Source organism: Dicentrarchus labrax, unplaced genomic scaffold (genome assembly GCF_905237075.1).
Source record: "Dicentrarchus labrax unplaced genomic scaffold, dlabrax2021, whole genome shotgun sequence".
Taxonomy (NCBI): Eukaryota; Metazoa; Chordata; class Actinopteri; family Moronidae; genus Dicentrarchus; species Dicentrarchus labrax.
This window is the reverse complement of record NW_026136705.1, coordinates 19,301,374-19,316,180: the sequence shown is the minus strand read 5'-3', so window position 1 is coordinate 19,316,180 and position 14,807 is coordinate 19,301,374. Positions and strand designations below refer to the sequence as shown.

The 14,807-nt window shown below is 38.4% G+C and overlaps 1 protein-coding gene across 1 annotated transcript; it reads right to left on the bottom strand.

The window, feature by feature from the left end:
* Positions 1-6,826: 6,826 nt before the first annotated feature.
* Positions 6,827-11,116, bottom strand: LOC127363815 (high mobility group protein B1). The gene is made up of 5 exons (XM_051400744.1): positions 10,989-11,116; positions 8,414-8,575; positions 8,003-8,148; positions 7,656-7,830; positions 6,827-7,521 (listed from the first exon to the last, which is right to left on the bottom strand). The coding sequence occupies exons 2-5, from the start codon at positions 8,558-8,560 to the stop codon at positions 7,369-7,371; spliced, it is 621 nt and encodes a 206-aa protein (XP_051256704.1). The 5' UTR covers positions 8,561-8,575; positions 10,989-11,116; the 3' UTR covers positions 6,827-7,368.
* Positions 11,117-14,807: the final 3,691 nt, after the last annotated feature.

The window sequence follows — 14,807 nt, the reverse complement described above, 5'->3', positions numbered from 1 at the left end:
AACTCATCTCTGATGTTAACAGGACAAATTCGAAAAAAATCATCCATATTGTTTGACACAAACTTGACTTATTGGGTTAACTGTAAAGTTTATCAGCTGTTCTGTACTTGTTATACATGTGCATATGAATGTAATATGAAATATCCACAAAATATGTCACGTAGTCAGGGGGTCGTCAGTTTACTCAGCGATAGAAAGGGCCTTACACTTACTAAGGACTGGGACCTGAAACATGTCTTTGTGTACATTTCTGCTGTTTCTGAGAAAAGAAAATAAAGAATAAAGTGAGTTACATAATGTGAGTGAGACCTTTATATTCTTTTAATATGTTGGTTGTAGAAAAGGGCTGTGACCATTAATGTGCACCACATAAACTCACGGTAGCCTTGTCCTTTGCAATAGCATCACCCAGTGGAGAAAATGGTTTATTACAGTACACTGCTTGTGTGAAATGAAGGTGCAGAACCATCTTTAAAATGTTGCTTCATTCAGAGCAGCTTAATATATAACAACAATATCTCATAAAATATTTTCCTCTTTCAAATTAAAATTGTTCATTTGTCTGCAAATCCAGTCAGCTCAGATAGAGGGCTTAACCCCGTGCAGGAAACAGTCCTCACATGATTGGTGCAGAGGGGGGTTGGTACTGAGAACGTGCACCTGATTGGTCCATACCTTTGACTCCAGCTGACATTCAAGAAGCAGGCAGTGTGATTGAGGTGTTTTTTTTCTGTGTGCATTCGTGCATGTCCATGATGTGGTCCTAGTGTACACTTGTGTAGCATCTGTTGACTCACATCCTGTACCACATGTTCAGCTCTCGTGTTTACTCATTTGTTCTCTAAAATATACACTTTTAATAAGGAATGAAAATATATACTGGCCATATTTTTATGTATGACTGCGCTCACAGCATATTATTAAAGATCAAGCCAAATCACAAAAACTGTACTTTGACAAGGTTCCTGCAAAAAGTACTAAAGAATACACTGAAAATATTCTGTCAAATTGGGTAAAAATTTGCATATTTAGCACTTTGTAACCTTATGCATATGGAATAAATTAATCCTTTCTTTTATCTGAAAAGCCTTTTCTAGTTCTCTGCCTGAGAGCCTTTTCCCTACAGTATAGGAAATGCAATTTCTTTTTCACACACACACACACACACAAACAAATATACTGTTAATAGGGAAAATGGGGGTTCACGTTGCACATGTGTGCACACATATCATGAAATAAAATCATTATAACAAGGACATTCGGCAGAAAAGAAAAAAGAAGAAAGAAAGCAAGTCACTGAATCACAATCCAACGGGACGTCTCTTCTCTTATCCAGAAAAAAGCAATTAATCAAAAACGATTTGCCGAGTCTTCTGCAGAGCCTTGATATGCTCACTTCAGTGAACATGAACTTGATGGGTACAGCAGGGTTATGATGTGCTTCTGATGCAGGCTGCAGGCTCCTGGCTGTTCAAAATGACTATTGAGACATTAAAACAAGTAGCTGTTTTCCACAAATTTTTGTTGTGTAGAAATGACTATTATCAGGTCTTCGCATGGGGGAAGGGGCTGATCATAGTGCCCTAAACTCTGCTCAGACTTTAGGATTCTGGACTCACAAACTGAGCCTTTGTGCTTTTTAGTGACAAATTTCAATGCTTGGGAATCAAACTAGTGTCGTCTAAGGCACACCTGGTGGACAGGTGGGTAGGGGAGGAAAAAGTTGAATTCCTGCACACAGTCAGCACAACATTTCAGCTGTGGGTCTTCATCAGACATCAAATTCCCACCATGAAATATAATATAAAGATGTTGTCTTTATAATAGAGCCACAGGCTGCAACAATAAGGGAAACCAATCTCAAACGCCTGAGACAATTACCATGTCAGTAAATGACAGAAAAAACAATTTATATATCGTTATATGTTTATATGTTTATTTTAAAAACCAAAAAAAGAAACAGGCTAAAAGATTAAATAGGCGATGTAAAAGGAGAAATTCAAATACGGGGAAAACGCAGCAGATCAGCCAATCCCCAGTGCAAATATCCAAACTGGAAAATAATCAAAACAAAACTGGGAATCAAACAGCTCAAGTCTCTGCATAAAAGGTAAGACAATGATGATATATAGGGAACATACTGGGGAAACATCTGTAGAAAATATTTATTTGTTTTTTTCTCGATTTCTTTTCTTTTGTCTGTTTGCAGAATTAATTAATAGAGCTTGACGTACAGTATATGTATGAGGGAGGAAGGAATCATTAACATCAGACAACAAGACATCACAAACAAAAGAAACATAAAAGAGGGAACTTACAGTCTGTTGGATCCCTAAAGATAAAGATGAAACAAATAAAGGTTATTTGGCATTGTAAGTTAGATGTTTTTTTAACTGAGTAACGAAGACATGAAACACAGTAAATGACTCTATATTTGATTTCAAACTGTTCTTAAGAGAGTGGTGTCTATACACAGTATATTGGTATACTGATATTGAGACGTACAAATGAAAGGCAAATGAAAATTCAATGAAGAACTGGTAGAATATAAATGAATGTCTGAGAATTGATTTAAGAAAATGGAAAATATCACAGAGGCTTTCATAGAAACAAATACATAAACACACACATTGAGAATATTAACGTTTATATAGGTCATAAATTAAATTTCCTAAACAGCGGGGTAGATGTGTCATACCTTTATTACCAACCTCATGAACTTCTTCTGAATTAAAAAGGTAGGATGAGTTAGTGACATCCTTAACAATAATATAATTGTTATGATTTATGGATAAATTAAAATGTAATGCAATATATTTGTAGAAGGAAAAGATAAATCACACATCTTATCAGTGTGATTGCTTTCCATCTGTCACTGTTGCTTTATTCATAAAATACAGTGTTGCTTCTACAAAAATGTGTGTTACGTACAGATGCTAGGAACAGGGACTATAATTCTTTCTCTTTTAATATTGGTGACAAATGTTGCTGGTCAGTGCATGTTGATTGGTTACTGACTGAAATCTAATCTTATTAATGGCAGAGGTCCAGGACGGACACCAATAGTTTAAAAACACATAACAAACCATGGCTTCATTTGACATTGTGCAGACGGAAACAACCCCTGATGTGTACAATAAAGATATTTCTACTTTAACCACTGTGAAAAGTGCATTTGATAGGTTCAGCCTCCATACTCATCCCCAGTTAAATAAATATATATTTAATTAAAGATCCCTAATCAAGCAGAAGTTTGATATTGAAATGAGCCACAGCATCATTTGCATGATTGCCTGATGTTTACCATGAAAGTAACTTTTTCCTGGCTTTTGGGGACGTTGCTGGCGGGGGAGGAGGTGACATGAGGAGTGAAAAGACTGAATACTTGCATTGCTCTGTAGAAAAACAGAAAACAAACACTAAAGAATGTGGACAAATGATTCAGGATGAAGAAAGCTATTCCTTTGCATGAAATGTAAAGTCTACGTTACACTGCAGGTGAAGATACAATGTGGGTTGGACTTTTATGGATTAAGAAATCTTGTTGAAAGAGGGTTCTCCACAGATCGATTCAGATGCGTTTCAGCTCGAGGACAGGAAACTTGCAAGGGAAAATATTATTATGTTGTTACAAAGTACAAATATTTATAGACATTTAGCTTTTTTCATATATTAACATTCTTGTGAAATAACCTTTCATAAACAACACATAGCCTAACGCTGATCAGAATAATCAACAAACATAAGGTTTATCACTAAAGGTAAGATAGATAAAATGAGACAAAGTAAAGGCAGGCAGGGGTAAAGTATATGAATCCTGTTCCAAATGTTTCTTTGCCTTTGAGTCTAATTTATTAAAAAAATATACTGTACAAACACAGAATTTGCATAACTGGTCAGAGCTGTAATTCCATAACAGGTCTTTATGATTTGTGATGTAGTGGAGGTTCAACTGTTATCATCACAAAATAACTACCCATACAAACTAATATAGTCCCTATTTACTTTCTGAACCTTTTTTATGCTGATAGATTTTACAGTGTTTTAGTTCAGACAATAAGCATTTTCACGTTTGTGCACATTTACAATTTATTCAACAGATTACAGTTGAAGAAAGTAATTAAAGACATCCACTTACCTAATTGCAACTTTAAATGTTCTTTACTTTAAATGGTACTGTACTTTATACCTCTATGCATAATTTCAAAGGTAAGTATTGTACTTTTGACTTCACTACACGTATTTGACAGTTATAGTTTCTTGTCAGACTAAGATTTTTAAAATCATAACATTTGATGATCTTATAAAATAGGAGGCATTTTTGAATGACCCAACCGTACATAAGGTAAAGTATATAAAGCTCCACCTCCACCTGCTACGACATAATATTGCTGATTAAACATGAATACATCAATAATAATCCAGTAATATATAACACACTGAGAAGAGCCATTCTTTCCCCTAATCAGTGATTTTAGATACTGGAAGTGCATTCATTAGTACCTGTGCTTTTACTTTGGTAGAATTAGAAAGCAGGACTTTTACTTTTAATTAATTATTTTAAAATAGAAGAATAACCAAGAAAATGTAGGCTACTGTCCCCTGTGACTGTGTGCAGGTTTATTCTGTTGTAGTTGGTTGAAGTGGAGCTCATTCTGATCTATTTGTATAGGACAGCAACTAATGATTATGGATTATGGATTAATCTGCTAATTATTTAATCCCCATTAATCGACTGATTGCCTGGTCTGTAAAAAAGGCTGGAACTATGAAATATTTTGCATGTAAAATAAGTTTGTTTTTTTTCTTTTCAAAACTCTTTGTATGTTTTGGGTATTTCCCTTGTAGTTGAGTAGAAGTACCGTAAAAAGACAATACTAAAGTACAAGTACCTCGAATTTGTACTTAAGTAAATGTACTTAGTGAAAATCCCTATTGTACTTACATCTCAATCCTTATTATTTATTATTATTATTTAACCAATTATTTAAATTAAATATGGATTAAAAACTGCCTCTGTTTTGGAAACACCTCTGCTGATGGCTTGTCACCAGTCTTGGTGCAGTTGCAGCAATGCGACCACTAGGTGTCGCCCGGAGACCACTGATTGAACGCAGTGTGTACAGTGGACGCCAGGTGGCTGGGATTAACGGGCTTTGGAGCCGGCAGTGGCGCTGTGTAGCTAAAGCTGCTATACTGTATGCGCACTTCTGGCCTGTACAGGCCCATACAGACACTGATCAACAGCTGAGTGCAGCCACGAGGCGCTGCAACTGTTTTCAGCATAGTTTCCCCCCCTTTTTCCTGCCTCTCAGCAGCATGAGCCACTGCAATATGAACAACACAATCTGTTGGCCCATTCAGTGGATGTGAGTGTAAACATTCACCATTTTAACTGCTTCCATAAATATGCTGGAACTGTAAGCAGGCCATATTATGTATTGTACACAGAAGCAGCTGGGGGAATAATAATCAGCAGTGACAGCAGATTGCCACATGTTTGGTGATTGGTTGCCTCAAGTTAGCTTTCCTATTTTTTTTCTTTTTTTAAGCAACAATAGTAAATGTAGACAACACATCCATGATATGACTCAAGGTTGGAGGTTTAGATAAATCAACCATGGCTGCCAGCATCCACTGGATTGAAATTTAACAGGGAAAAACAGGCATCATCAGGAAGTGTGAGGAATGTTCAGGGATCGTAAGGAGGCTATGTCACCTTCAGGGGCCGGCTGGGCTTTATCAGAGCAGTGCAGAGGTCAGCTGCTGCCCTGTGTCTGCCTGTCCTCTAGCCTACTCCATACCAAGGCTCACTCAGTGGGCCAAGGCTGACATTAGCACGGAGACTGAGGGAGATATGAAGCACGGAAGAAGACATATCCTTGTAATTTACACCACAGATCAGAGACATGTCTGTGCTGCTCAGCTCATTTATGAATACTTGTGTAATGCTCAGGCTGAGAGTTGGTAACCCCCCCATCTGAATAAGTGCTCTCTCCCATGGGGGTAACTGTGTTGTTGACACCACAATGTACAGTATGTGTGCGTGTGTGCCTTTTTGAGGTTTGGATTGCAGTGGTTTGTACACACCAGCCATATTCTTATGTCACAGGGTTTTTCAAAGCACATAATCCTTCTTATATAAATGGTCTTTTTTTTTTTTTTTTTTACCCTGGATAGGACCTAGAGAGTACGTGAGAGATGAAGCAGCTGTATCTAAATAAAACAGGAACAGTCAGTGATGCATGTTGGCATGCAGAGCAGACAATAATGCTACTTTCAGGGTACCTCCACACGGCTCGTTTGCATACAACCACAGGAGGAGAAAAATACACACAATACGTAAACATTTTTGGTGATGAGTCATATTTCATAGGAAGAGTTTATCAAGGTCTGGGTCGTTAGATGTCTTCCTGCTCTATGTACTTGTCTCTGAGCATCATAATGTCAACTCCATCTTACTTTACTGGAGTAGAAGGCAATGCAAGTGAACACACAAGATTCTCCTCCAGAAATATAAAAATGAATGACGTTGGGTCTTGAACATTTACTGAGCAGAATGGTCTCTGTCATAGTTGTTCACTTCCAAGCAGATTTAAGACTGGTGTATATTTAATCATCTATGTTTTAACTGTCAGTCACATTGATGTGGGCAGTGCTGATATTCCTGCCCAGAACTCCTCCTCCTCCTCTCCCTGACAAGGCACATTAAAAACCTTTTAACTAACAGCTAACAAATCTCTGTCTGCTCTCACCAAATAAAGTTTTTAGTTCATCTTGGGAGAAGGAAACCTGCAACCATACACACAAAATACCAAATGACAGATTTATTTAAAAAAAATGTTTATTGACATCAGAAGCAATTTAAATTTCAACAATAAACAAGGCGTTTTTTTTCTTCTTATTTTTGCTATTACAGTGGTACATAAAGATCAGTAAAACAACCGTGATACGTCAAATCTGATAACATGTCATTTAAAATAAAAACACACAGGAAAAGGAAAAAAAAAAAAGGAAGAAACACTCAGATCTAATTTAGAACATTTTTTATGTGCTGTGCACCTCTAGCTAGGGTAAATACTGTAAGCCCACCCCTTTACACTGTAACAGGCAGGATAGTGGTCTAGGAACTATCACTGAAAAAGAAACACTGGCAGAAAGATACAGACACGACACTTGTGTAGTGTTAACTATACAAAAAGGAGAAAAAAACTGTACAGCATAAAAACAACTGATATACACAGCCTTTTTTGTTGTTTTTTTTACCCCTTGGATACTAACGTATTTTCTTTCAGTAAGTGAAGTGTGTACAAGGGGGTTAAATGCTTTATAAACAAGAAAATGACCACTATATATGTCACTCGCCATCTACTCGTCATCATCATCATCATAGTCTTCCTCCTCCTCCTCGTCATCTTCGTCGTCATCGTCGTCATCCTCTACCTTCTTCTCTACCTTGGCCGGGGCTTTTCCCGCTGGTCCGGGGCCTGCTTTGGTCTTTTGGCGATATGCTGCAACTTCCTGTGATGGGAGGAATGAAGATATTGAGCTCAAACAGTCACTCTCACAGCAGACCAGCACATCATGGCTGAACTGTCATTTGTACAACATGCATCCTCTGCCAGCATGAAGACAACAGGTCACCATTTCTTTACCTTCTCATACTTCTCCTTCAGTTTAGCTGCCTTTTTCTCAAAGGGCTGCTTGTCCTCTGAAGCGGTACCGTTCCACATCTCGCCCAGCCTCTTGGCAACCTCTCCAATGGAGAGACCAGGGGCCTCACCTTTCACCTTAGGGCGAAACTCTGAGCAAAAGATGAAGAAGGCAGATCTGGAGGGGGCAAGAATAAATAGAATGAGCTTATTATTTACACAACATAACATGTTTCATATTGTGTCTTAACAAGACAAGTCAGCTGCCTGTGGTTAAGATTTGTTTCTGCAGAAAGAGATTTGACTTTTTCTCGTGCCAGAGGCTTTAACTGTTGACTTGCAGTACTTACGGAGGTCTCTTGGGGGCATTAGGGTCCTTGTACTTCTTCTTCTTGCCTCCCCTGACTGGAACGTAGCTCATCATCTCCCTCTCATAACGCGCCTTGTCCTGCCTGGCCAGGTCCTCAAATTTGCCCTTCTCCTTGGGAGACATTGTCTGAAAATAGAAATAACTTGCTGATTGTGCTGTCTGTGGCAACACCCTTTGCAGATACATATTGGGATAGCACTGCATAATCTCACTTATTGCACTATGTGGGCATCTGAGCTGAAATCAAACCGTAAATGTATCCAGCATCCTATAGCTGAATTATATTGATGTTTGCCAATGAAGAGTGGCATGTAATCCAGTCTCAGGAACAAAATTTGGTTTATTTCAGAAACAGATTACAAGTTTATAAGATAGTCATCCATCTATTTACCTTCCATCGCTCAGAGCACTTCTTGGAGAACTCGGCAAAGTTAACCGAAGCTTCGGGGTGTTTCTTCTTGTGCTCCTCCCGACAGGTCTGGACAAAATATGCATAGGACGACATCTTGCCCCTTGGCTTTCCTGGATCTCTCCCCATCTTGATGACCGTTATCTAAAGAAAATGGGGAAAAAAGAAAAAAAAATGTTTAGATGCATAGGCATTCAAATTATTTACATATATTGCCAGGGGTGTTGTGATACATGGTCGAAATTCGACATCCTTAAAGCTTTATAAACATCATACTAAAAAAAAAAAAAAAAAAAAAAAAACATAATAAAAAATAATAATAAATAATAATAATAACAACAATAATAATATTCTAATTTAAAAATATATATATTATTATGTTAATTATCTCATCAAACCACTCCCCTTAAAATGTTGTTTATTACCAATAATGTGTTGTTTTCATTTACCATACCCACCTACCATGCTGCTCATACAACACAATGAGCACATCTTTTTATTTCTCTCCATTGGCCACTAGTATTGATAGCACTACTTGGGTGACCCGCCCTCGCTGCTGTCAAACTGCACTAACTTAAGACCCGTTAACTCAGTCCGCTAAAATAAACCCGGTCCAGCACGGGCGAGGCTAATGCGATGAAAATGACTTTATTTATTGATGCAATCTGTGTAGTGCCCTTTACATAAAACCCAGTGGTCCGTGGTCAACTCCCCATTTGGTGGTTTTAAAAACGGACCAAAACACGTCGCTACGGATTCAAGAAGGAAATCACATAAAATGTCCATTAATATATAAATATATATATATATTTCCTTTCTCGTGTATGTCACTATCATTTGCACACGAAAGCTGCAAAAAGTTCCGAAAGTGCAACTATTTAACATAAACCATTGCCCTCTGTGGGACGATAACAGTGGACTTGTATTAAAGAAAAACTCGTGTTTTTGGAGAAAAAATACCATCAAAACCTCATCTGCAATAAGAAAAGGCCTCCAGGAAACCCTCCGTTTCGTTCATATAATGATTTAATCGAGGAAATAACTTTGACACAAAAAAGACACAAATTACATATAAACACGTATTTATTGAAATAAAAACACTTAAAACTGTGATTCGATGTGATTTAACATTCATCTCCTTTCAGTCTTCCTATTCTCTTATTCTGGAAATAATTCTCCACCTAAATCCAAAACCTTTAAAACTGATAAAAATTTCCCTTTACATTTATCCTATTAAATGCTACTGTAACTCCCAGTTAAACTGCGTCGACCGAAGTAGTAATGGCGCATAGGCTTTTCGTTGAGGAAAAGGAGGTCAACAACGACGGCAATATTTCTTCTTCCATTTTGTGAGAATGCCTTCTTCATGAAAGAAAGTCCCCCTCAAATGTCTCCTCCCGCCTCCCAGTTAGCTTTGCAACTCGACAAATATATCTAAAAAGCCGGCGATCTTGGCAAAATATTTCCCCCGATTGATTCCTATTGCACTAGCCGGTTTGTATAGTAATACATTGGGTCTGCACTGTGTCTATGAGCGGGCTGTGCTACTGACTTGGTTTCTATGAGCTCCTAATGGCCGCTCGTCTTCATCCACTAACATGGAGAATATGGCTCCTTCTCTTTGTGTCAACGCACAGCCATTGCACTGCATGCAATAGAGGGCAGAGCGACCGCGGCGACCACTTCACTTCAACACCCGATTTAAAGGCTTTGCGAGCATCGGAAAAATATCGCAACGGTGTCGTTTGAATCACGAAAGATTGAATTTTATTTTGCCGTCGTTACATCGCATAGTTACGGGTTTATTTCTCGAGAAAACACGGTTAGAAAAAGTTGATCCGAACTGCGCCTCTTGTCGCTGGCTTCCCATTCGCCTCGCTGCCTTTGCCTCCTATGCGAATACAGTCAGCCATTACAGTAAAAGCGCAGATCGTGAGCTAATTTTTTCGCCGTCTCGTCGGGCAAATTGCTGCGAACAAAACATACGTGCGTGTATGTTTTGAAACGGTCTCTCTTTTTCTCATGTTTCCCGTAAATTTTGACGTTTGTGTCGAAAGCCGCACTCTTCACATGACAGGCGTTCAGCTTCGCAATGCACTGCAACGCCAATGGCTAGCTAACGGTGAGTCTTTCTACCATTGTCGCTAACCGTGTTTGTCCGCTAGACATTCCTGAATTTTTACGCGATAACTACCGTTTGATTCGACTCCATTTTGGGGAAATGACACGACAGTAATTTACAAAATTATTCGTATTTAGCGAAATCAACGATTTTCGTCGAATTAAGTCAAGGTTAATATTCATTTCTTTTTTTTTTTTTTAACAGAGCGTCTGGTCCACACTCCCAGGCAGGGCAATGTAACGTTACCTGCTCAGCGCCGGCGATTTTATTTGTTGTTTTTTTTTTTTTGACGGTTCCCCGCAACAAAATTTATTCGCAAGCAGTAAAATGGTTCACCCTCGAGCGTGGCAAACCAATAAGTGGGTTATTTACAAATGTTATCGTCATTCTCATCATTAACCAAACACTTAAAAAATTTCCGTGTGTGATACTTACCGAGGGACTATCGCTGGATCTCAATGCTCTGCAATGGCTGTGTGTGAGGGAACACAGGCGGATACGCAGTGTCTTCAGTCTTCAGCTCTCTAACATTACTCTCGGTGGGGCTCGCACGCCATTGGCCAGCGCCTAGTCTGGCGCTCCTCTGATTGGTCGAAGGCTTTTCATTGTCCTAATAGAAGACGAGGTCCCATTGGCTGCCTTTTGTGAAACGTCACTGAAGTTTTCCGAGGCGCGTGGATACAAAAATATTTCCGTCCGAGCATGCTGGAGCTGGTAGTAGTGTAGTGTGTTTGCCATAGTATTGAATTCACTACGTTGAGCACAGTGTACAGTAGGCAAGTTAAATGAATGAGACAACGTGGAGCGCTTGGAGTCGGGGACCGAGGCGGCTGTGAAATGTCGTGCGGTTGTGTTTGGATGGGCTGTGCCTCCTCTTCATCAACCACCTCCATTGTGCATTCTCCTCAATACACGTGAGCTTATTTGCAAATTGTGACTTTGTGAATGCACGAGGAGGAGCTCGCGCATCCAGGTGTAAATGACAGGAGAGGAGCTCGCTCGGCCCGTGCGGGGTAGTTACGCGCCGGATATGATATTTTAAAGGAATTTGGCTCTGAGTTGGGGTGAAAACACAATAACAATTCAGTTAATGGGCTGTCTTATTAATTAACCTGTGCTCCGTGATTTTTTTTTGTTTCAGCCCTTTACCGAGAAAACGTCGCTGTACTGGCTGTACCACACGGTGTTTTCTTAGTCTTTCCGAGAACTATACATAATAATGACTTTTAGCAAGGCACTCATTCAGTGCTATGGCTATGTTGACTTATGAGCCTGTGGGCCCTATTAAAATAAGAATGTGGCTACTGACATTAAATTGTGACAAACGCATTAAATACGTATACTAGGCCTCGAGATTGATCGTTTTTATTTTTCTTAATATTTTTGCATATTTTTTTATAGGCTTCATACAGTAGCTGATGTTCATTCCTAATTAAAACACATAGTTATGGAGATCAAAGAGCTACTGTCCAGTTGAAGCCAAAGTTGGTGCATAAAGCGGTTTATAGTTATAAGAGAGGAAATCTGGCATTATTTAGGTCTACAGGATTTTTTTTTGGTTTGCTTGTAGGACGGTTGTTTTGCTATACAGTCAAACCTTTTTGCTAATTGAAAGTCCCATAGATATAACAGGTGTATAGCCTGTGTTAGCCTCATAGCAGTGGGCGTTTCTCTCCCCAACCCTAAACACAATGTTCAGTGCAATGAAACGGTTAAAGCCCTAAATTACAATGTACTTATATTGGAGAGCAGTGAGGAATCCATTAATTTTAAAGCAACCCAGACATATTATATTAACAGATCAGGGCTTTTAAAGAAATTTTTGAAATTTTAATTTTTTTTAGAAAATTTTTCTTGGTCCAGATAAATAATATTTTATTAATACTGACAATATCCCTTACTTTTTTATAATTACACACATATTACTATACAATATATTTTATATAGCTCATATAATCACATTAAGTTTTCAAAGTTTTTACACATTTTTTCCTCTCATATGTATCCAATACAAATTCAACCCTCACTCTAAAACTACCTTCTGTTGTGCTGCTGTTCTACAGTCAAACAATGCAGCTCATTAGCCTTGTCAAGGGGTGTTAAGAGGTCATGTGATTGGGTATTTGTTTCTTTGTCTGATCAACAACAGACCTTAAAGACAAGGGTTACATATGCTGTGCAAATTCATGCCAGTCAGGGAAGTCTACTGTAATGAGTTCGATAACCCGGTGATCTTGCTCTAGCGCCACCATCAGGCAAAGATTAGAATTTATTTAATGAGTAGCTCCCATAAAGTGTCTTTATGGCAGGGTTGCCCAAAGTGGGGCTCGCCAAAAGGTTCAATTTGGCCTGCCAGATATTTCTATTATTATACTATTAAAAAAATAAACAATTAAAAGAAAATAATTTAAATTGCTGTTATGCTGTTTTATTTTTTGTGATGTAAAAGTCTCATTAAATATTGTATGTAGGAGCCCTAATAATTAATAATTATTCATAATAGTGGGCAGAATGACACTTTGCACAGAAAGTCAGTAAATTAAGGGGAGGTAGTTCCATTTTAGTGCAATAGGTGTTTGCTTTTGGCCCTTAACCCACCAATACGTTCCAGTTGTGGCCCTCTAAGGGAAAAAATGTTGGCACCCCTGCTTTGTGGTATCTCCTGTAACATGTAAGAAACTTAACCTGCTGAGCAGTAGTTCAGATGATCATAACCAATAGTTTGAAAAAACTTACAAAACATATTATAGAAGAATTGTGCATATGTTTATGTTTAGATTCACATTTCCAGTAAGTAATAAACTGATTTTTGTGACCTCCTGACCCAACCTCTAGCGCCACCGTGGGCAAAGCCTTCAGATATAGGCGGAGGAGCGATGGGCGTCCATTGTGTAGGCCAGATTGCTAAAATTTCAGGACAATGATTTCAGGCTGTGAAAGGGGCCTTCCTCAAGATGACTTTCTTACTTTGCCCTGAGTGGAGGTAAATCTGACTTTAAAGGCTTTTTCTGTGTGTTTAAATGTGGTAGTGGGGGTGGGGTGCTAAAATAGAGAAGATGACCATGTTCATCGTGATTTGCTAAATGTAGTCATATGCCCACTGAAGACAATATTAAAACCATACGTGCCTAAGAAATGATTATTTCTGGGTGCAGTTGATGAGGAAATGGGTATCTAATAAATATGCTTCTGCTTAGCAGCTAATAGAAACAAAGAAAAATGGCTGACATAGAGTTTATTCTTATCCTTGAATTAAGAATGGGAAGGGTGAACTGATTCCAAATGCCAATCACAACCCAGACTCAGGCCACATGTCTGCCTGTGATGCTGCCTGTCTGTGTCTCATTTTGCATCAGGAGGTGCCACGGCAGAAAGCTATATCCTGCTCATGAGGCTAGGAGGCGGCCGGTTTATGCATTCTAATGAGCGCTCCCTGGGAAAAATATGCAAATTCATTTTGTCATCAAGAGGAAAATAGAGGACAGGAGAGGAGCAGATACAGGAGGGGCTTAAGGGAGGAGGGCACATGCAAGAGGCGGGATTGGGTGTGTGTGTGGGTTGGGGGGGCACAAGAGCAGGAGGTGAGAGAGCTGGGCTGTATTATAGAACCAGAGGGACATATGTAAACCCTCATCCCAGCCCCCATCCGGCCAACTCCACCCTTCTGCCCCTCAAGAAGCCACATCTACTACAAAAACAAAAAAATAGTCAGCCTTGTTTAAAAAAACAGATAAGTAAACCACAGACTACATTAGGGAGGAAATTATACAGGCTAGTATTTTAAAATAGTGGTAGTAGTATATCAGGGGAATTACTGCTATAAGTATATATGAAATAGCAGAACATAAAATTAGGCTGACCGGTAACTAACTCTAATCACTAATCAGTCCATCGTTTTGGTGTCAAATAAACTTTTTTCTTTACAGTTTCACAAATGTGAGCTGTTCTGATTAACTCAGAGTAAAGTAGTATAAAACCACTGCGTGATGGCTAATGACAGTATTAATGTGGGATAAATGAGCATCTAATAAGTGCAATTGTTGTTATTGCTGTTATTATTATTACTTATTATTTTGTAATATTATTATGAATTATTATTTGGTAATTATTATTATGAATTATTTGGTAATTATTATTATGAATTATTTGGTTATTATTATTATTATTATTAATTGTTTGCATTAATAATATATCATAATTAATATTATTGTAATAATTATTATTACAAACCGTACTGAAACTTTGAAATACAAT